Genomic DNA, 22662 nt, shown 5'->3' on the forward strand with positions numbered 1-22662 from the left:
ATCACGACGTAACTCCTTCAATGCAAATGTGCTACATGTAATGTAAGTGATCGATGTTTAGTATACTCACAGCAAGTGCCGCTCATGTGCGAATACTAATACTTGGACAGTACAAAACAATGTAAACATTCAAGTAAATTCTGCATCTTTAAAGCACCGTTTGAAGTGGGTTTACGTTAACGGTTATTTGATTATGGGCAGATATTGCGGAGACAATAGCGCTTGTTTTACAACAGACGCAACGGTAGGCACTTCTCTGGGATATACTATTCGTATATCGTTCCGCTTCCATTACGAAACATTTTCAGAATTCACAGTAGATAACCATGAGCCAAAACATTAGAGCTTCAAAATTTCTGCTTTTCAACATATGGGAAAATATAACTTAGCGTAAATAATAGACATTTTTTGGATTACTTTCAACATGGTTTATTTTTATCCCAGGTCGAGTCATCTCTACTGAATTTTCAATGGAATAATAGTCACATCATATTTTGTTGCGGATTTTACTGACGTATGATAATCCATTACTATTTTTCTATGTTAAAACCAGTGAGTGGTATCCGTTTCTCCATTGGCCATAAGCTCAATGTTAGGTGATGACTTAGCTGAGCTGATATGGATAATAGTTTGGCTTTTTTTTCTTATTATTTCGATTTTTACACTGATGCATTCAACTTGTATGTATTTGTTAACGATTATATAGAAACGTTTGTAACGGACCTATTCTCCGGCTTGACCGAAGCCCGTCTCTTCCTCACGCGACCGTCACAAGATACGTATACGCTGAACATTCCAATAACATTCCATTTTAACCTCTAACTTGCCGTTTGACTCCAACCTTAGTCCAGTTATGTTTCACTAGTTCGATTAGCCCGATTTGATTCCCTCGCTATCCTATTGATTCGCTATTTTCCGCTACAGAGACGCCGATCTCGGAAGGCTACAGCCCTCACGAAAAAGTTACATTATCTCCGTGTGTGCTGGTTATCCTGCAGGTCATTCCTTTTTATAATTCATTTTCATTGAATAGAGCCCGAAAATCTGGACACGGCTCACATTGATGTTTTGCAGGTTCGCGTTCGCCACGCTGTCGCTTCAGCGTACTACGGCATCGTATATGGCATAGCGTTCTAATGGAAGTCCTCAGATGATAGCACAATCGTCAATAATTTTTTCTGTTATCAAGTATGATTGCTTAGACGTACCAGGAAAAACAGCGGTTGCAACGAGGCTTCTAGGAAAGAATGGGGTCGTTCAAAGACAGGCTTATATTCCTTATATATATATATATAAAAAATTCCGGTCTTCACCAATTTGCGCCTCTCACGGACAACAGAACGGAACAGCTAAGTATATTGCAAACTGTCGTTGTTGAGTAGATCAACAACATTTCCTGCTGAGAAGGGCAAGATATTAGTACATGATGATATGGTACCTTCGACTATGCAAAAATGCAGAGTATAAGTTCGCTGTATCATTTAGTCCGTGTGCTTATATATAGAGAGCTTCTATAATTTCTTTTTCTGTTCGCTGCTGGTGGCTGAAGCCTTTTGAAAATACGCATGCTTTCCCTTCTGTCGAAATGACATTAATTGTATTCGTACACTGTTTTATATTGTACGCTGTATCTACCGTCTTCAGTATGTTGTTTATTTAGACCTTGATTTGATGAGACCGGCTTTATTTTGACGATAAAAATACTAATTGAAATAAGACAACGAACTTTTGGTTCTGTTAAGGGGTTATTTACAGAAGCAGCTACTACTATTGTACAATAAAGATTTTGAGAACGAAATAAAGGTATTCAGCTTATAGACTAGGAACACTTAGCTTTAACTAAGTCAGCTCAAATATGTGGTGGATATTTCAAAAACAGTGCGCCATTATCAGTCTTGCTGCAAAATGGAGACGTTTGTTAGCTAGCTTGTGAAGTTGACCGGATCCGTTCCACTACTGCCTATAGACAGTTTCTAGACCTGAACAGACAATTTCCTGATTGAAATTTATAAATGATCTCCATAGATAGAACGTATTGAGCCCAGTATCCTCATAAAAATGATTTTACCTTCGAAGCTGTTGGCGAAGCTGGCGGAAGCGAAGAATTGGTGGCCAGGAATTCTACCCAGAAGCATTTAGTTCTCAGAAAAAGATAATACCTCAGTTGGTAGTCTCAAAAAAGCGCTAATGAACAAGGAGAGCGTCAAAAATGAAGGGTTTAAAAATCTGTCAAATAATTCAATGGCTTTCCTTAGTCAAACGCTTCTACTCCGCGAGGTCTCTAATGATGTAGATCGATGGCACAAAGTCCCTACATGAACAAAAGCAGCGATCACCTATTCAAGCAATTAACAAAATAGTTACAGTATCTTCGAATTCAAGGTTAATGGCCATTTGATGATAATTCATTTTTTCGTACCGCAGAAGTTCACCGATTCATCCATGTGGAGGCTTCAGCTGATTGATACAAGCTATTTGTTTCTTCGTCCCTTTAGATGTTCCCCTTTTATCATAGGACAGTTAGTTACAATCCGCGCTTGGTAATTTTTACCAGTGCCATTTATGTCGACGCTTTCACCTGCCACGATTTACGTCCGCTATACCTTTACGGTGTGTTTATCATTCTTATTTTTCGTAAACAGAATTGTGTTCTTATTTTTAGATGTGATTCAACCATCGCCGAACGCTGCTTTCATTTTGGACGCAAATAGAAGCGGCAGAGTGTTTACATCTCTTTGTTACGGTTGAAGCCACACCAATAAAATTTCCAACGTAAATCAGAAGAATAAAGTTCACTTTCATTTCACAATACTAACCGGGTGAAAAGGTCGTCTACGATTAAAAGCGATCCTGCGTTCGAAGCACATTGACGCAGAAATAGGCAAACGCACCACTGAAGTCAATCGAAAAGGAATGGTTTCCATGGCATGATGCAAACTCAATGAACTCGATTGACTGACTGATTGATTGATTTTTCATGAAACTGAATTTTCACGTAAAATCAATCGTCTTCGTCAGATAGCAGAGAGTTCGGCTGTGACTAACGAACGGCTTAAAGACTTTCATATGGATCTGTGGACTAATGAAGTTCGAAAAAAGAACCTATAAGGCAAGCAAGGTTAAAAGGCAGGCTTGCTCTCATTGCCTTACACACTCATACACGCAATAGCCGTATACATCTTTGCAAACTAATCGTATAGCTATTGTGGCTTGCAACTTTGTCGTACACAAAGGAAATGCTACACCGAACAAGAAAGGAGTAACATGAATAAAAAAGCCTCAACATCATGCGGTAGCTAACGTTACCAACTTAGCTATCAAACATATGGTTGTAACAAACAAATTACATCAGAAAGGTTTGTGACTGATCTATTGACAGGAAACACACATGTCCGCGCAATTTTCTATTCGTCTGGAGTCTAGCGCCGCAGCAAGCAACATCATTAACTAGAACAACCTGAACAGTAATGTAATAAATAAAAATGCAACAGTATCCATACAGAATCAAGTATATTATAAAATTGTGTTAAGACAAGATACCCGACTGTATCCGATGTAATTATATTGATAAGGATATATGAGATAAACTAAAATAGCCACCATTAACCATCTATTTATTACCAGCGTGCCGCATTGGTTCTTGCATAAACGCCACTCTCGAATACATATTCGATTCGGTAAAACACTAGTTTAATGGGAAATGTTACATTGTTACCCTATTCCACGAAAACTGCTGGACACAAAGCGTAGGCTACAACACTGCTAACGTTAGGAGATCCGAACCAAAAATGAAAATTCACAGTATATAGATCAACAGTTTAACTTCATAATGAATATAAGCTTACAAGTTATTAACACGATACGAGTAGGCCTTCTGAGCAGAATCAGAAAGATGTATAAAAATGAGAGCACATTTCATAGTTAAGGTTACACGAGGCCAATTTTATTCCACGTTCAGCTAAAACCGTAAGAAGAACTAGAATGGTCGCCTACAGTACACTTGTAGACAAGCATTTACCTCTCCGATAGCAATAATTTAAAAGAAAACGCTTATATTACATAGCTTCCCCTTTTTCCAACCGGTTTTAATGACATTCTAAGTTTCCCTCGCTAAGGCTAAGGAAAATCTTCGCTAGCCTAAGTGAAGCCCAGTACTCGTCAACCATAGATTCTGTAGAGCCATGCTTAGAACTAAGCTTAACCACACAGCCAAATGTCCACACAGTCAGTTTTTTAATAGTTGTTTTTCGTCTTACTTTCCCGAAAAATACACATAGCCTGATTAACATACTGCGGCTAACTGACTGTTTGAGCCAATCTGATATCTACTTTTCCAGGACCTTAGAGTTAGTTTTAGCGATGTGTACCTATCTGAATCAGACGCTATCAAGTTCTAGGCGTGTTCTATGGCAGACGTACCGAAATCGCTAAGATGCACGACGGTAAAATGTTACCAACCAGAAATAGATGAAAAAAGTGAATTTGCAAATTTTGGTACAGGTCGTGATTGGCACATTGTAATATGTTCTATCGTAGTTTGTATTTACTCCAGAATGTTGAAAAGGTGGTAGCTGGACGACAGACTTGAAGGCGTTCGGATTTTTAGAAAGCACACGATAGACGAGTCGCGAAGCTGTCACAGGGCACTAACGAAGAACGGTATGGTGTATGGATATGAAGAAATATTAGTAGAAACAAGGAGGGTTCTGAAGGTAACGAACGAAATCGAAACCGCTTTTGGTGGAACAGTTTGGGATAAAACGGACGAAGGTTCTAAACTTGGAAGTATATCTCCGGACAAGTGTCCGCTTTAGCCAAATATGCTAAAAGATATATCAAAGGAAGAACAAAGGCTGTATCTTCTTTGGTCACTGGCTACCATGTAAGGGAGCATATAAGCATGCAGAGAAACAAAAACTTCGAGTGCTGGAGATCAAGGGGGCTTAATGCAACAGAATTAGATATGTTCGTTGCTCAATTTTGTAGCCGTGGCGCATGAGGCAAAAACTATTTAGATTATGAAATTTGTACGATTAACAGAAAATTAAAGAAAGAAACTAACTCTTGCAATGTAACAAGCATTTAATGAGAAAGAAACTATTTCGTTACATGGATTAGGGCTGAGATCTTAAGTGAGTTGTATTTGGACCCACTGTCCTGAGTCCTGTCAAAAAGCACATCATCATATAGGTACTTATTAGCTATCTACTAGAATCAAGACAAGCAATTGTTCACCGCACTCTTCAACTTCTTGAATGTGGCTACTTTTTATGACGACCTTTCATGTTTTATGGTTTCTTTGTAAACAATATTTCGACGATAGGTTAATTATAGTAGAACTAATATAAGCTGATTAATGTTGCATATTCTGAATTGGAACCACTCTTTCCAATCGCAATCAGACGCCGGCCGCGGAAAAGAAAAAAACTAGAGTATATATATATATATATATATATATATATATATATATATATATATCAAACTATAATTCTTTTACAGTATAGCAATAGCAAGCCGAATAAAAAATGTTTCTACCAAGTTCTGTGTAACTTGATTATGATAGAAAACTAAAAGCTACAAGCCCGTATTGTAAACGATTAGAATTTATAGCATGAAATTTGTTGTAGATATGACGGACTAGTAATAAAAACATACAGTGTTAAATCAAAATTTTGCAGGCAGACGTTTTTCAATATCTCAGACCCAGCTGGGTTTGAGATAAATGTTGGGCTCTTGTATAGAAAATCAGCAAGGGAATTTTTATTTCAATCGGCTAGAGGACATGGTGTTATGTATCCAGAATTGCGAACGAAAGGAAACGTATTAAACCCGTAAGTTCAACTTCAAATGCAATATAATTTCTAAATACTTAGAAATAATGTATATGTACATGCATATAAGCTATACCTAGATGGGGAAAAACTATATAATATTACTGCTCATTTTTTATCCTCTTTTTGTACTTATACATTAATCTGTTAAATTATAAGTTGGGTTTAACAGGTTAGTAAGCAATAATTATTTTTCCTTGTTAGATTCTTTTATTTACCTGAAATGATTTTTGAACAGCGCTTATAATAAAATTATAATTTGTCATTTTGTAGCAGCTCTTAATTGATACAAAATGAATTAAAATCCACGCTTAATGATAAAGAACAATATCCTTTTTTAGGATTGGTCACTTCGGTATTCTAGGAATAAGTCTAGACGAAGTGCCCGTATATTGTGTTACGCAAACACGAACATAATTACGCGCAAATTAAAAACAGCCTTTGGGGCCCGCAGGTACCGTCGACACTTGCGTTTACAAAGGCTTATTTTGCTTACAGACTACAAACTACTTAATCATTTTGGCAACAAGGAGAAAATTTCTGTCGAAGTTACAAACATAGCCAATTCATTTGCTAGCAGATCAGTTTGAAATAAAACGAGAAAATAGCGAATAAACCTGATGTTCTCTTGATAGAAATTAAAAGATTTGCAAAAAAAAAACTGCAATAGAACTCGGTTATTGCTTACGTTGGTTTATTCTTAGAGAAAGGTAAGAACTAGATTTTCAGTATAAAAATGTATTATTATATTAGACTGGGAAATAAGCAACTTCTTTGTTTTCATCTACCAAGGACACGTTCTACTCAGATTCAAACAACGAAGCCTAGAGAATAAAGTAGGCACGGGGCAGTTCTAGCAGGGCGATTTTCATTTGCCTTTGTCATATGCGGCCTGGCATATTTTAGAGAAGAATGACTTTGTCTCGACCTATCTCGGGTCTTTCTTGTTAAATAGTCTTGTGCGCTTGATACACCTAATCGACAGATTCTCGTTGATCCTCTTGTCCTTCTCAAGCATTCCCCGCTATATAAATGGTGCGCCTCACAAAATAACAATGTCGTTCTACAGCTACTAGGAAATTATAACATTATTATGTCTTTTCTCAAAGTTGTCATCTTTACTTTTGAATTTCGTATACATGCATATTACCTTCATGACACCTACACTTTAAAAAAATATCTAAAAATTAATTTTTGTGATTTTCGTTACCTCCCATAGGCATTAATTTCCTAGATTTGGTTGGATTATTTGGAGGTGTTCATTTGTCATTCAGTGCCCATTTAGGTTTGGTTCAACCGTTAGTTGTATACTCGACCTAGCACTCTGTAGAGAAATGGCAAATATTTTTTCCGTAATCGATCTTTTAATGACGAAGAAATAACAGTAAATTTAACTTTGACGCAACACTTAAAAAGATGGCAATTTTAACTTTGTACAGTCCAGTACTAAGGTATTTCAGAATCTTTCCGATGGACTACTTGAGGTTCCCTTTCCGCGGAAGCCTCGCACCCATATAAACTGTCTCTAACAAATATTCATAGACATTGCATGGGTTACCTATCTTACATATATTTAGTTAATTTGTTCGTCATAAGGCGTTATATACCATTTCTATTCTTAAATTCCACCCAAAAAACGACTTCGCAAAGGATAATGCTGTCGAATTTGGTGTGTTTGAATGCACCTAGCTACTCAGGCCAAATGAGGATCTTCGTTGTCGTAACTTGTTTTAGCTCTCTTTTGATACACAAACAAATTGTCGTCTTGGTCCGAGTGTGAAGGAGTTAGGATTCATGCACCTTTGGTGTGTCTGGGTCCGATGATCCATTGTGATCGGTTGTGTCTGGGTTTTTAAAATGGACTACCGTATCTCGGCTGTCGTTAGTCTATATTTTTCCAACGATCCAAAACAAGTGCCTATAGAAATCAACAGTAGCTAATCATTTAAAATGCCTGCAAAGCCTAAACGTATTCGCTTGAATAGCCGAGTAGCCGTAGCCTATTTTTGAGGTGCTATTTTAACTGCGTTTTTTTTTATTCATTTATACGATTTAAACACTGCCGAACCATATTTCCTATAACATTGTTAACCAAAAGCCAGGACATGCACGATCCTGCTAGTTGTTGGGACCGGTGGCTAGCGTCCGAAGGAATGCCTACCGGCACCACTGCACGTAAAATTTAAAACATAGGGGGACCGATGGCTAAGGCATATGTTGACGTAGAAATCTTAGTAGTAGGGTTCTATTATCGAATAGAAAACATTCGTTTTGAATCGACAGTAGATATCGCCGCTTATATATCAAAATTATTAGGTAACTAGTTACGAAAATGGATGCCATTTACTCTTTTTCTATATAACTGATAACAATCTAGAGTGTTATATCGTTTTCGATTTTACGAAAAATACGTTCTAGACTTATAGGTATGCAAAAACCTGCTTCTAGGAACGCATAATTGAGGTATTTCTGAACTTCAGCTCTAACCTATATCTTCTGCTTTTCTGAGCATCTGCTCAATATTTAATAGACGTACCAAACATATGACCATCAGACCCATCGGTCCTTTAGATTCAGTTTCTGTCTGACGGTTAATAAAAACGTTACATTGCATCCTATTTGCCGTACGTTGTTATTTATTTTCACCATTGAATATCGGCAAATGTAACCCATAGTTTGTAAGCAATATGAACTTTCGCCCATGGATATAGATGCGGAATTTTTGACAAGCACAAACAAGATCTAAGGCTGCTTTTCATACTCTCTCGTTTGCATTTGTGCAATGACTTAGTAGCATGTTGAACGTTTTCTGACCTGTCTAAGCATAGGTATAAGATACCCGCGTCATCATTGTGTTGAGTAGTATAAGTGACGACTAATCGGTAGTTTAGAATCATAACGAGTGAACAGCATATCAGACTATCAATTTCAGCGAGCGCGGCTCGACCAATAAAACTGTTTATAATAAATTATCAAAAAGTGATGAATCCGTCGTTCGTCAATTCGTTTATGTTATTAACAAATCAGTATAGCTGGTGTTTTTTTTGGGTCGGGCTCACAGTCTTTTGCAGTTGCAATAAAGCTTGAGTAGTTAATAAAACTGTGTTGAAAGTTCAAATTCTAATCCGAAGCTGAGGATTCGATATAGTCGATCAGTATGCTGTTTCGTTTTGCGAGTACATGGTAAGAAGCCTTAGCTTTTGTATTTTTTGCTGGCCGCACTAGAAAGATTTTTGCTATTGTGTGATATTTCTTTTCTAAATTACTCGCGACTGAGTCCATGCTCCGATGTGCCAATTGCGCGTTTTTTCCTCTGTGGAATCCTCTGCTCATCTTTACCGGACTTTGTTCCAAACGAAAGACACCGTGTTCCATGATAGTACAACTTCGTTTAGACACGTTAACAAAGATAGTCTGCAATAATTTGTATCTTTCAGTAGCCTGTAAACTACAGCTATCGGCTTAGCTATTATTATTACAAATCTACGATTGATCGGCACTTGTCACCACTCTAAATCACAATACGAAAGTCTTGGTTCGAGACCAGTACGTTTGTCGAATGACGCGAATTTTTAAAGCTATATGATAAATATCTGAAACATCATCTAGTTCGACTATTTGCAGCCGGTACCACAGGTGTCAAAAGTTCCATATTGCTGTAAAGAAAAAAAATAATACAAGATATCATCAGGTTCTAAGTTACTCATAGCAGTCATAAAATTACATACTTGCATCAAATTAATTTATTTATTCAAACGAATTTCCGTTTATTGAGAGCGACAAGACATACACACGAATACAACCGTGGTGGCGGTAGTAAAATTCCAGTAACACAAAACACGTGGACTGCAAAGGATCGTCTTCTTTTTATTACCGTCCACTAATGTGTTTGATAGAAGACTTTGATATCACATTATATCAACACCATCTACACTATTACATACAGTTAAGCATATCTATGATAACAAATCATCACAGCAAAATTTACTTAGCAGCAAACATGAATGGTTCTCTGAAGGTATCAAAAATCATTTTCGCTTTCCGTTCCCCAATTCCCGGAATTACGGCGAGCTCTTCGACAGTAGCCTCTGCAATTTTTTTCAAAGAGCCAAAGTTTTCAAGAAGTTCAATAGCGTCCGGCTTATTAATCGATTTTATCGATGAAAGCGCAGTTACTGCGCGTGTGTAAGGATCCGCTGAAATATTAATGATGCATTATAGAGTGAAATACTTGTTCAAGGTAGCCAAAGTGACTTGTTTGCGCAACGCGGTACAAATTAAAATGCTTACGAAAACAACGACAATATCGTTTATAATGTCTATAGCAATACAGATTTAAGTATAGCTAGCCCTAACTGGACGCCAATTTTTTCAGATTTCAAGGCTCTAAAAATAAAAAAAGGGACGAAGTTTATTGATCAGTTTTCAGTGTCGTACCCAAAATCCAAAGTGAGTGCTATCATTACTAACACGTTACGCAGTAGGATATATGCAAGAAGATAAGATAGTGCAAAAAAGGCACAAGCAAGATTGGGCATAGCTTTGCACTAGCGTAGAAAAGCATCGGCCTTTTCTAGGTGGACCCGTAGGATTTGTTTCGCTCCTTTTTGCCGCTGGCCTATTTGCTTAATTTAATTCGTCGATGCTCATCATCACTACAAGTACCGCTGAATAGTCGAAGTGTGAAAGATCATAATTTTTTCTCGAAATCCAATTTTCGGACCCAATTCGATTTGTTGCATTTTGCGCAGCTCATTCCAGGGTCACACCCCAACGATCCAGAAAAAAATCAGCCAAATCCGGCCACTCTACGGGGTCGATTTGGACTGATTGAATACAAAGGTCTAGTTAGGCTAGATCGGTATATTAAAGAATATGCCGTAATATGCTTAGAGAATATGCTTAATACCTTAATACACCTCAAAACGAGTACGAAAGATAGAGAAAGTATAGTAGCTATTAGCTCATTAAGGCTTGTATTTTGTCATGACGAGTACAAAGTGAAAATTTAACCTACCGGCAATCTTTTCTTTAATTAAGTCAGCAGGCTTGTGTTCAAGTAGTTTGTAATACTCGAGGTACTGCGCGATATCCTGAGGGGACCATCCGATCATCAGAGTTGAACGCGCCTGAAGCGCCATTCGGTTAATTTCACGTAAAACAGGTGGCGGATCCTGGTTATTAGTAATCAAATGCCCGAAAAAACACAATTAATTATGGTGATTGAGTATAACGTGGTAAGTATAATGAATAGATACCTGCTTGCGTATAAGTTAATATCCTACAAGAGACAATATTGGCAAAACAAAAAAGATTTCCCTCCAAGCATTGTGGTTATAGATCCAAAATTAAAAAAAGAATACATATGTAGAGAAAATCATTGCTTTACATTACTTACTCTGAAAAATCGGACAAAATAAAGGCACACTTGAGAAACCCAATCGTGGTTAACGTAGCTTTACCAGGTGTATTAGCTTTTTTTTTTCAGTTTGATGCATAAGTATTCTCTGTTTATTGGTTACATTTTTTCATTTTTCTTCTGCTAAGAGTTTTACATGACATTAAAAGTCCCCACCTTTGTCCTCAAAGTCCATTAATACAGGTCACAAGATGTTGTTTTTACATAAGGCGCTAAGGATGGCTATGCCGTATTACAAAAAACAACTCTTTTCTACACTTTTTCTCATTCACGTCTTATCGAGGTCAAAGGGCTACCGATAAAAATAGGAATAGGTGTACCATGTACAGCGAGGATTTTATGGGGGGAAGCATTTCATTAAGTAACGCATTCGTGGCATCCGAAGGTCGGGGTCAGAGGCAAAAACCAGGTAAGAGCAGTACTTCACAGTAGGTAACCAAACCCAAAAATGGGTCCGACTAGAAGAACTCGCTTTATTTGAGTTTTAAAATTAATCGAAAATCACCTCAGACTGTTACTAAATAAGCCTATCCCTTAGGTATGGAGCCTTTACTATATGCGAAAAAATATCCTGGGTAGCGTCAGCACCTCTTTGAAAAGTGTCACGACTATTCATTGATCCAATGTTACAAATTTCAAACCGAAAAGTTAAGATGGTTACAGTATGTACGCGCTAACCTTGATATCAACTTGGACTAAAAGAATCCGTATTGTAAAGTAGTTTTGAAGCTCATCTAGGCGCTTAACTATGTACTGAGGTTGCGTCTGATGATAGCGAAGAGAGAGAAATAAACAACAGGAACTCTGGCCAACAACGAAATCTGCCAGGAGATCGTTTCGGAACTCATAAGCCACCTGGTAACAAACAAAAATTAATAAATAGTTTATTCAGAACAGAGCATAACAATAGAAAAATGTCAGACGATGTCTGTAGGTGAAAGAAAGGTAGACACCATTCAATGTCAGATATAGGCGTATTTGTCGCAAGAAAGTTGAATATATTTGATTTTGCTAGAAAGAGACATACAGTGCATGGCATATATATATATATATATATATATGAATAATGTCTGCAGTTTTATCTAATAGAGAATAGCACCTATTATTCCCGTGGTAAGAAATCATTATTTCGCGTCAATATTCCTAACTTTGTCCTGTCTCTTCACTACATGATGTAAGCTGTCTCGCCAGAAAATAGGGAAGTTCGTTTCAAAGCTTTTCAATCATATTTACAGTTGTTGATTCATGTCGAAGGTAAGGCCACTAATCAAAACAATCTCATTGTCTCTTCAATAATATATAGAGAAATTAGGAAAATCTTTTTAGATTATAAAAAGATACAAAATCCCGCTTTGGTCTAAGGAAGTTCGTCATAGACAGACATACGTTCGAAGACTACTGGGAAGAAATTAATTCTAATTCTGGGCCTTTTCCAGAAAACTCGCTGGTAAGCCTTAGCAAATAGCTCAGCCGTAAGTGTATTATATTTTAACAATTATTTAGTATCCACATTATTGAGTAGATTCATCTTTAAAAGAAAGATTTCTAAATCACTAAACCTTTTTAATGAAAGTGAGTACTGGGTTGTTTCTCTGTCGAACGTGCACGAGAATATTCGAAGACTGGGTACCAGCTGTTGCAGTTGATGAAATGGAAGCTGGTTGGGCCTGCTCGCGGGACATTCTGCGTCTTGAATTGAATCAATATTCAGAATTAATTGATCAAGGGATTTATCGTTTTCAGTACGGACGCTTTTACGGTCAAGGTTAAATTAAATATTCAAAGAGGTTTCGTCTGGTGACTATTAAATGCTGTCTAGTTAAGTACGAACGAAACAAAGAAAAATATAATAATGTACCGCAAAGCACAGTAAAATGCCATAAGAACAATTTACTTATTAAAATATTCAACTTGATTTGGTGCGGACTAGTCGAATCAATTTACATCCGGTTGCATCCTGTGCGTCAGCCGGGTTAGATCGCTTTATAACGAATTACAATTACCGGAAACATTATTGTAAAACAAACAAACTTCGGATGGAACCCGGATTCAATCGTGTCAAACAAGATCGCCAAAATAAGATAGGTACTTTACATGAGGTAGGTACTTTGTCAGGAAGTGCCGCGTCTAATGTGTTGCTTTCTAATTCAGTGATCAAGGTAAATAGTCTGTTCTTGTTTTCAATTGGTTTATTCGTTTTTAAGAATTGAATTCGATACTCTGAGATGAGGCCCTATAGCCGCCTTTTTAACTCTAGAGATCTAAATTCAGAAGAACATTTAAAATGTTCTTGTGTACACATGGAAAAATACAAGATTACGCATAACGCAGTTGGAATTTAAAAAAAGCCTTGGTGAAGTAGAGAAAAAAAACTTAAGCTGCACCGTGCCTGTTAGAAACAATATTGCCTTTATAGATAAAAGGTCTCATAATAGAAAGACCCTATGTTGTATTAAACTGCTGATAATCGCTTTGGAAATTCAGCCGGTATACTGAAATAAATTGATCTTCTTGGCTCGTAAGTATGCAACACAGACATTGTTTACACCCACTGCTTTACACAGACAAACGTATAGCACAGATGAGTTGGCTGCCAACAAAGGCGTCGCTTTTATTCAATCTTGGCTGAAGCTATGTATGCACAGTACTTCGAGTTATTCTGTGGGTTCTTTATCGACAAAACTTTAGGGTATCGCACACCAGCCCCTCGTCGTGTATATAAATGAACTGAATCGCGATCAGATTTTATTACTTGTTTTAAATGCTATGTTTTTTGAAACTTCCACTCGAATTAAGTTAAGCTTAGTGAAACTACGCGCACACACTCCTAAATGATACTTTCTACAAGTGTTAAAAATATATGGATAAAACCAAAATTTTCAGGTGTAAAGTCGTGCTCAACTCTGCTCGAAACTTTCTCCTCGGAACTTACCCTCATTCTCTAAATAGTAAGTGGAGAATATAAATTGCTATACACGCTGTAAACTAGTAATTAAAGGAGGCAATATGCCCCCTATAGTTTTCAACAAATTTTCACCACTGTCACAGTGTAACTTGTAACTGTATGACTCGCGTCGCAGCTCTACGATAAGAGTAATCGGGATCTCGACCACTCTCAACGCATTTTCGCAACCGCACTGTCCCTCTTCCGCGGAATAAGACCTCTGGTGTATAAAACAACAAGACAAAGCTCAATATTTGTTTGCAAAGGTTCCGGTGCATTGAAGTCTTATTAAAATGATTACCACAAGAACATTTACGCTCTCAGAATTTTCAGTAACTGTGAGAAATTAAACTAGTGGGCTTTAGTATTGTACAATTCTGACTTGTTGGGTCTACTTACGTGATTACTTGTCGAATGGACCCATTCAGTGATTGTTTGGACGGCGCACGGTTTCTGTGTTGTGTCACGGTGGATGCTAGGCTAACTGTCTCGGGTAGAGCACTAAATACCGTGTTATTTCGTTAATTCGAGAATTTCTTCTACAAAGTTCTGTTCTTCATTTACATTTCGTGTCACGAAATTTGCCAGCATCGATTATGGCTGATCAAGGCGACCTTCCTCGCGCACTTAGGCTAGCCGTTTCACAGATTCAACCTGGGTCTGGACCCACAGAACCTATGACCGAACAGGTCAGTAATTTCAGGTGGCACCGTTAATGACTGCCGATCACTCGCGTTTCGACATTTTTTTTTTATTATGGTACAATGTTTAGAGAAATAAAGCGTTTAGAGCAGGGCAGGCGCATTTTACTAAGTCCTTACAGTTGGTTCACCATGTTGACCGAAGCAAAGGGGATCAAACCGAATTATCAGGTTTAAACATGAAAGCTCTTGTTTATAAACAAAAACAGGCAACATCAAAGTGTAATATGGTGGTATTGCATCTTGATTATCCAGACTAAACTAGATTAAACTGGTCATGCTGTTTATTCCAGAGACTCTGTGAAGTCTTTATCATCAGTTTCTCTTGAAAAGAAATAATCAAGCTTCAAGCTACTTAATGATGGCGGACTTCGTTTTATTGAGAGGTTAATCCTAAACTGATAGGAATATTTGATACAATAATTACCTCCTCTTTTAATTTCCCCATTTTTTATTTAGCTTTACAGTAATGTCTGCCCCCTCTTTAGGCTCGAGTACCCATTCGAGCTCTATTCGAATGTGTTAAAATAATTTACTCATTATTGGGTATTTATGGTCTCTCCGTTTCTGGGTTGAGACACTGTTACACTTGTTAGCATTTTTCTGCAAACAATAGAAGGTTTCAATGATCGATTTCATATCTACAAATAACAAAGTGAAAATTGTATCACCTAAGTGTGAAGCAGCAAAATGGATACCAATTTGGTGTAAACGTAAGAGTAAGTCAATGTATATGAATGTTTGGGTAGCGAGGCAGCAGTATAAACTGGCATCGTTAATTTAATTTTGTTAAGTGTTGTTTCTTAAATGTTGTTTAATGTTGTTAAATGTTTGTTAAATGTTGTTTGAACTTTCTTTACGAGCCGCCAGTTCTGGATTCGTTTACGTCGCGGATAGTGGGATTATGTTCTCTGTTTGTTGGTTTCAAGGAGTCCGCGTTAAAGAGCTACCAGGGTCACATCTAAAACACCCGTGTTTATTGTTTACGATAACGCTGTAGATCCTAGGAGACAGTTTTTATACAATAACCATAGAGAGAATATTGAAGATTACTGGGCGTAAATGAAATAAAGATATCTGACTGGAAGACTAGATATAAATGCATAGAATTTGCGCTACTGATTTCGATTCATTTGTGGATCTATTTTGAAGGCACGTTTTTCGGTATGCCTTAATAAGCCCAGACAATAAAGATCGCAGCGGGCAGTACTAGCTAACAAAAAAATCTTTAGAGTGAACAATTTTGAGCGACCCATTGGAAAACTTACACTTTGAATTTTACCTGGATGTGTGGCCTTTCTCATACATTTCCTTATCTGGTCATATGAGCGCCTTACCGCAATCAGTGTGAGCGCACTACTGACGCTGACCCACGTATCAGACATCACAACTTAGCACGATAGCGAGGTTTTAATAGGACCATCCACTGGGAAGTATATTATGCCTTTCATATAATACTCGACACATACACTCCTGGGTTGTAACATTGAGAAGCTGAGGTAAATAAGATGCTCGGAGGGGAGGACTAGGAGGTATTTAATAGTAATCTCTATTAGTAAAGTTAGTTTATAGACGTTGGGCAAAGTACGACCTCTAAATGTTGCGCGCCTCATATTCTTAAAACAATAAAAATAGCAACTACTGCCACAAGAGGTAAAAATTAGCATAAGATCCTTAACGTTTCACTCAGTTTACTCAGAGCACGAATCAGCTGATGGATGGGCGTCGAAACAATCGATTATGTCATTATTTATCCTATCTTTTCAAATGATTTACGTTGCATGTGACAAAAATGACTGACTGAGCGTATAATTAATCCGTTTGTGCAGGACCGCGCCTGGTTGAACGAAGTACTGGGTGAGATGGCAGTACCACATTCTAATAATAACGACCTAGAGAGCGTAAATTCGGCTGAAGTGAAGGCTAAGACTGCTGCGGTCAAGGGAATAACGTCGGTGCTCAGCGGTCTCGTTGATTTAATCAAAGATGAGCAGAAACCACATATCTTAGACGCTATCAAGAACGAACTGCAGCACATAGCAGACGACGGCGAGTTACTGGACAGGGCCGATGGTATAGCTAATTTAATTAATAATTTCTCATTCAGAGTTGGGTCATTGTGACATCAGGCAACCTTGAGCGCAGAGGACAGTACTCTAGTTCCCATTAGATATTATCTACGAAATTATATATAATGGGTAATACGCAAGGTTTACGTACCATATATATAGAGCGCGGAAGTATAGTTAGAAACGACATGACTATATCGATTTATCGATGTACTGTATTCCTGTTTAACTGGACTTCCAGCTTAGAATTATTCCAATGGTTTCTCGGTTACGGTCATCACTCCCGAGCTTGATTTCGATATTCTCATTATAGGCACACAGTCGATTGGTACCGTGCTGTGCTGCTTCATAGTTGAAAGTTCAGAATTTTCCTTAATACAGTTATTTTAAGGAATGTGTTTATTAGTAAAGTGTTGACACTGTATCTATAAGAATATTTCAATAGTATTTATTAAGTAGATGTTTAGGCAGCATCGCACTACACGGTACTATAAACCATAATGCGGTAAGGCTTCCGTCGGGGTTAGAATTACAAACAAAAGGCTTAGCCTTAGGGTGTATAAAGAGATAAAAATTAACAATTTACTCGATGTGAAAATAAAAATAAATGTGGATCCGCAGCAGTGGATCCGACTACTTGTAGCAAATTTGTTCGCGTGGAAGGTAATTATACAATTGATTCTTTCTACCTATTCAGCTGATCTTAGTCTCTGACCGTAATACAATAACACGGTTATAATAATCCAATAGGCTTGATGTGTTAATAATCATATGACAGATATTCATCATATTCTTTTAGCGAAGCAAAAGGTTGTACCTAACGACACTTTATTACAGTTATTATTATTATTATTATTACGACAGTTAATTTTCTCTGACATCCAGATAAAGACCGTCGGAATGCTGTGGCTCCAATCTCCGCCCTTTTAATGACCGCGTGTGCCGATCATTCAGATCCTGGGTCGGTTTTAAACGATATGATAGCTCCTTTGTGCTCTATTTTGGCCGAATTGGCGCAAAATTCTCCTGAGTGCCAGCAGGCGGCACTCGAGTTAATCCCCAAATTAATCACCGTTGTTAAATCCGAGCGGGACACTGCTGCCAAAACTAAAGCTGTGTACGCTTTATCTGGTGAGTAGAAATGACATTTTTAGCTTTCTATAGTTATTTGCTCTGCAGTGTTCCCAATTTTTATCACGAACGTTTTAAAGTAACGAAATTGCACACGCGAACGGTAACCTTTCCTCTTGATATTTCAATTTTTCCATAGCTAATACAGATTACGCTAATATTTTCTGACCTACCAATGTTTTTTCAGCAATTCTACGTAGCAATCAAAGTTCGGCGGCTGCCTCTTACCTTCTACCAAATCCTGACGACGGAGAAATTGAAAACGATGCGTCAAACGAAGGCGCAGTAGACGTTTTGGTTAAACTCATTTGTGAACCGACCGAAGCGGATCCTGTTCGAATAAAAGCTGCATTTCTTCTAAGTTGCTTAGCTGAACAGCGGCACGACGTGAGACAACTGCTTAGCCGTCGCTACGAAACAGATATGAATCTATTGCGAGAGAAAAACTCCAATATACAGTAGGGCAACAATTTCATACGAAATACAAATCATTTATATGCTTGCATGTTGCATGCTGACTATAGGATCGCAGTAACCTAAACTACAGTTCTCTTACAATACTTCTAAATACAAGGCAGCTTAGGCATGTACAGCCACATACCGTTTAGAACCGCTTGAAAAATTAGTGGTTAGTAGTATCATTTTCACACTCACTATCCGGCAGCGCTCTTATTGTACCATAATCAGACCGTACGCATAATGCCAACAGAATTCATTAAATCCTATTGCTAAGAAAATAGGCATTTATCATGACTGATTTATATTGAATTTTTCAGAGAACTGGTAGATCAGATTCTACAGCGAATCTACACAGAGGAGCGTGAGGCAGGAAAAGCACCTCTACCAATAGGAATGTAGGCATGAATAATATGTGTATACACGTGTTACCAACATTCAAACCGTCGTCGTTATTCAAATTTAGAATACAGGTCTTATTGAAGTATTATACAATGAAGCCTATTAAGATATGACACGTGTTAGCTCACATCTGAGTATCGTATGGTTTTCTTCGAGACAATGAAAATTGTTGCCATGCGTACCAATTAATCGACTGTCGATGTATACAACCATGTCACTTGAAAAATGTTGGGATGGTGCTGTGCTTCGGCCGAACATATTGGTTTCTCATGATTTCTAATGATATAACGCAAAGTTTTACTTTGTACAGTTGATATGTAATATAATTGTGAATAAAATCGCTGCGTCGTGGAGTAAAAAGCAATGTGCCTTTATTAGCCACTTTAGATGTTATTAACTGTCAGGTCGTTGTATTAGTTGAATTTTGGCTCTTAATTTTGCGAAAGTAATGCACATACGTTCGTGTAGTTTTTTTAAATAATAAAAAAAAATTTAAATAATTTTTAACAGCATTGTCTACAAAAAAAAATATATATACACATTAATATGTCATCATGGTTTATAATTATAATACATATCCGGCATGTAAGCGCGCGAACTAAGGGCGGCCCTTATTGCGTCAATAAACAAGTTGTCAGCAATATGACAACGATAAACGTTTTTGATAGCATCATATCAAAATTCTCACACAAATACTAGTTTTTTATTTCTTTCGAACAACACTCCGTAAAAACATTGGTGACTCTTTCGGGCCAAGAGACTTATCTGCGCTGCATCTGAATGCAACGCTACGACTTAACTGATCCTACGGCTAAAAGAACAAAGCTAAAAACAAACTTCGCTTCAAGGGTACGGTATATTGTCCCTGCTTTGTACCAATTTTGACTAACAATGAACACAGGCAAGGAACACGGCGACGATAATGCTAGCTATTAAAGATGTATATATATATATTATATTTAATAATATATAATTTATTTAAAATTATTATAAATTATATTATTATTATTATTAGAAAAATTACTTTAAATTATAATATAATTTATATATTATAATTTATTTTTATTTTAATGATAATATATAGGAGCTATTAAGAAAATACAATTTTACATGAACTTAGAATTTTGAAAATATTTCAAAAAACATACCACGAATTATAATTTGCCATGATGACAATACTTTGCTTTTGTATATTGGGTTATTAATAAAATTGCTATGCTAGCTTATTGCTTCTCTTCTCTCAGTTTTAGTTGTTATAAATGTCAATGTGATACTCTTCTCCTATCCTAGAGTCGATGCTACGAATTCACTTTTTTTTTATCCTACATGCTTATATCGGGCGTACAAACTTACGGTAAAGCTTTGCGATCTGCGCAAAACGACTGCAACGGTTTTACCACGATGTATGATATATTTAGAAAGTTGACACGCTCTAAAAATATTTTTCCTCATTGATTGTTTATCCCTGATATACCGTTTGAAAACGTTATTCCTACTGTATCAGCGTGATGTGACGCTATAGTGCAATTTCTATGCGGAAGTGTTGATGTTCCAAGTGGAAAACAGTGCGTTTTCGACACCACCTAAAGTACGAATTTCGTCAAGGTCAAAACGCTGCAGAAACAGTCAAGTCCATTTGCCTTATATACGGTAACAGTGCTATCGACATACAAAACTGTTTAAGAGTGGATTTCCAATTCGCGAATCGTTAGCCCGTAGCTAGAAAACATCGACGACCGCTGTGAACCGCCTCTAATTTTTTGAAATTGTGTAGAAACTTAAAGCTCTGGTGCCTCATAAACTTTTTGAGTCCAACAAAGAATCATGTCTTAACGTTGCATCTCAAAACCTGACCCGGTATCTAGCGTCACGCGGCCCCAATGCCCTGTTTTTGGACAGAGTTGTCGCCGGTGGTGAGAAGTCGTGTCTGTACGTGGCATGAACCAGCAATAGGAATGGGTAGCTATATAAGAGGATACAAGGCTCAAGATCCAGTTATGTCTTTATTTCAAAAAGCTTATAGCTGCGTCTATTAAGATTTACTGGGGCCTGATTTACTGGGAACTGCATACTACAAGCCGCACAGGTGACAGGCACATTTGTTTGGCTGGTGCATCGAATCAAACAAGCAATCCAGGAAAAGAGGCGACACACGAGGTTAGATCATGTCGCTTTATAACAGCCCGAACACGCACAGGGAACGCTCTCTTTCCGGACTTTGAGTAGGAGGTTTCGTTGCACCCTCCGTATTTTCCGAACTTTGCACCAACGGATTTGAATCGTTTTCATTCAATAAACAATCATCTTCGACAGAGAACAGCAACACTGCTACCTTCTGGCGAGATGGCATATATCATTTGGTGGAACGGTAGGAAAACGTCGCGAGCTAACGATGAGGACACATAACGTTATAAATTATCGTCGAAGCAATAAAGAGTGTCGTGCTTTCTACTAATATAAGACAGTGTGAGAACTAAACTTTCAAATTGGAATGTCTCATAACTTTCAACTACGAAGTCTCTTTGGATTTTACGAAAGTCGTGTATGAATAAATCTATCTTTATTAATCTTACTGATAAAGAAACAGATTTCGTCGTCATTGGTGTTGAATTGTGAAATAATTAACTTGAACACCCACATACGCCAAACATAATTGCGCGAATATATTAATAATAAACGATTCTTTTTAGGGAAACTAATTAGATAAATGCTTAACTAATAGTACACGCTTACGATAATTTTAAAGTTGGATCAAACAGTTATACTCATCGCTTCATTTTAATTCCAAAAATGTCAACGGAAAATGATCATGGTGGGTCCTGACGCAGAAGAAGAAACTGCTTGCAGGATCCGTATTTCAAATAAATATAATCTCAAACCGCTTTACTTAGTAACCCTCAAATATCAACAAAAAAATTTTGTCAAAATCAACAAAAAAAAATTATGCTACCCTAAACTGTGTTTTAATGGCTGCTTTCAACGTCACTAAGTAACGTAGCGAAATGAGGCTAAAGCAAACGTTGCATAATTCTGTTTCGCTGGTAACTTGGATGAACATTTTTAAAACTTGAAAAATCGTAGGTTGTCACTTTTTCAGAAATATGGATGGTCTTTACTGAACATCATTTGGCAACACGACCGACAACTATGTAGCGCCTAAAAATATTCTTACAAAAAGTGTACGTCCTAGGAAGTTCGTAGCAGTTACGTCGAACCTTTAGCGAGAAAACAAGCGAGATCAAGCTCTCATAGCGTCCGGATTTCTTCCACTGTTTTCTTTTTCAAGAAACACACTGGTCGCACTGAGCGCGTCGAAAGTAATGGCGTCTCGAAGTCGTTAACACAGGCCGAAACGATGACTTAGCGCTTTTTTTCGGATCATCACAGTCCATAATATGGCTTCACCGTCAGAGTTTGACCATAATTCATGTAACAAAAAGGTCTGAATCATGCAAATGCTCAAGTAGCGGTGCTGTGTTGATAGCAATATAATTGAGTTACCCGAATATGAGGGCAACCCTTCTTGTACGATTTTCACAAAAACGTGTAGGTGGACAAACATGTGTGATATGGAATGAGAATTTTATATCAAAAGCAGCAAACGAAGTCATCGCAGACGAGTACACAAAGAACACATCACACGTAATTGCTAACACAAAGGCAGAGGCGCTGCTACTGGGCGAAACCCATGCGAGCCTATACTAGAGTA

The 22662-nt window shown here is 37.5% G+C and overlaps 2 protein-coding genes across 13 annotated transcripts; one reads left to right on the forward strand and one right to left on the reverse strand.

Annotated features, from left to right (window-relative positions):
- Positions 1-9551: 9551 nt before the first annotated feature.
- On the reverse strand, positions 9552-22647 carry Ercc1 (DNA excision repair protein Ercc1). Of its 9 annotated transcripts, XM_022791972.2 has the most exons (6): positions 18324-18463; positions 17116-17335; positions 12810-12939; positions 11929-12105; positions 10849-11005; positions 9552-10027 (listed from the first exon to the last, which is right to left on the reverse strand). In XM_022791972.2, exons 3-6 carry the CDS (start codon positions 12930-12932, stop codon positions 9816-9818), a joined length of 669 nt encoding a protein of 222 aa, XP_022647707.1. In that variant the 5' UTR covers positions 12933-12939; positions 17116-17335; positions 18324-18463; the 3' UTR covers positions 9552-9815. The 9 variants fall into 9 exon arrangements, with proteins under 9 accessions (XP_022647707.1, XP_022647708.1, XP_022647704.1 ...); XM_022791973.2 differs by lacking the exons at positions 17116-17335; positions 18324-18463 and adding an exon at positions 22126-22647; XM_022791969.2 differs by lacking the exons at positions 17116-17335; positions 18324-18463 and adding an exon at positions 14183-14337.
- Positions 14450-19313, forward strand: LOC111244661 (uncharacterized). Of its 4 annotated transcripts, none has more exons than XM_086978625.1 (6): positions 14450-14883; positions 16725-16968; positions 17586-17627; positions 17850-18095; positions 18283-18482; positions 18872-19313. In XM_086978625.1, the coding sequence occupies exons 1-6, from the start codon at positions 14791-14793 to the stop codon at positions 18917-18919; spliced, it is 873 nt and encodes a 290-aa protein (XP_086834751.1). In that variant the 5' UTR covers positions 14450-14790; the 3' UTR covers positions 18920-19313. The 4 variants fall into 4 exon arrangements, with proteins under 4 accessions (XP_086834751.1, XP_022647700.1, XP_022647701.1 ...); XM_022791965.2 differs by having other exon boundaries at positions 14454-14883; positions 18283-18553; XM_022791967.2 differs by lacking the exon at positions 14450-14883 and adding an exon at positions 15459-15614 and having other exon boundaries at positions 18283-18553.
- Positions 22648-22662: the final 15 nt, after the last annotated feature.

Source organism: Varroa destructor, unplaced genomic scaffold, assembly GCF_002443255.2.
Source record: "Varroa destructor unplaced genomic scaffold, Vdes_3.0 BEIS01000002.1, whole genome shotgun sequence".
Classification (NCBI taxonomy): domain Eukaryota; kingdom Metazoa; phylum Arthropoda; class Arachnida; order Mesostigmata; family Varroidae; genus Varroa; species Varroa destructor.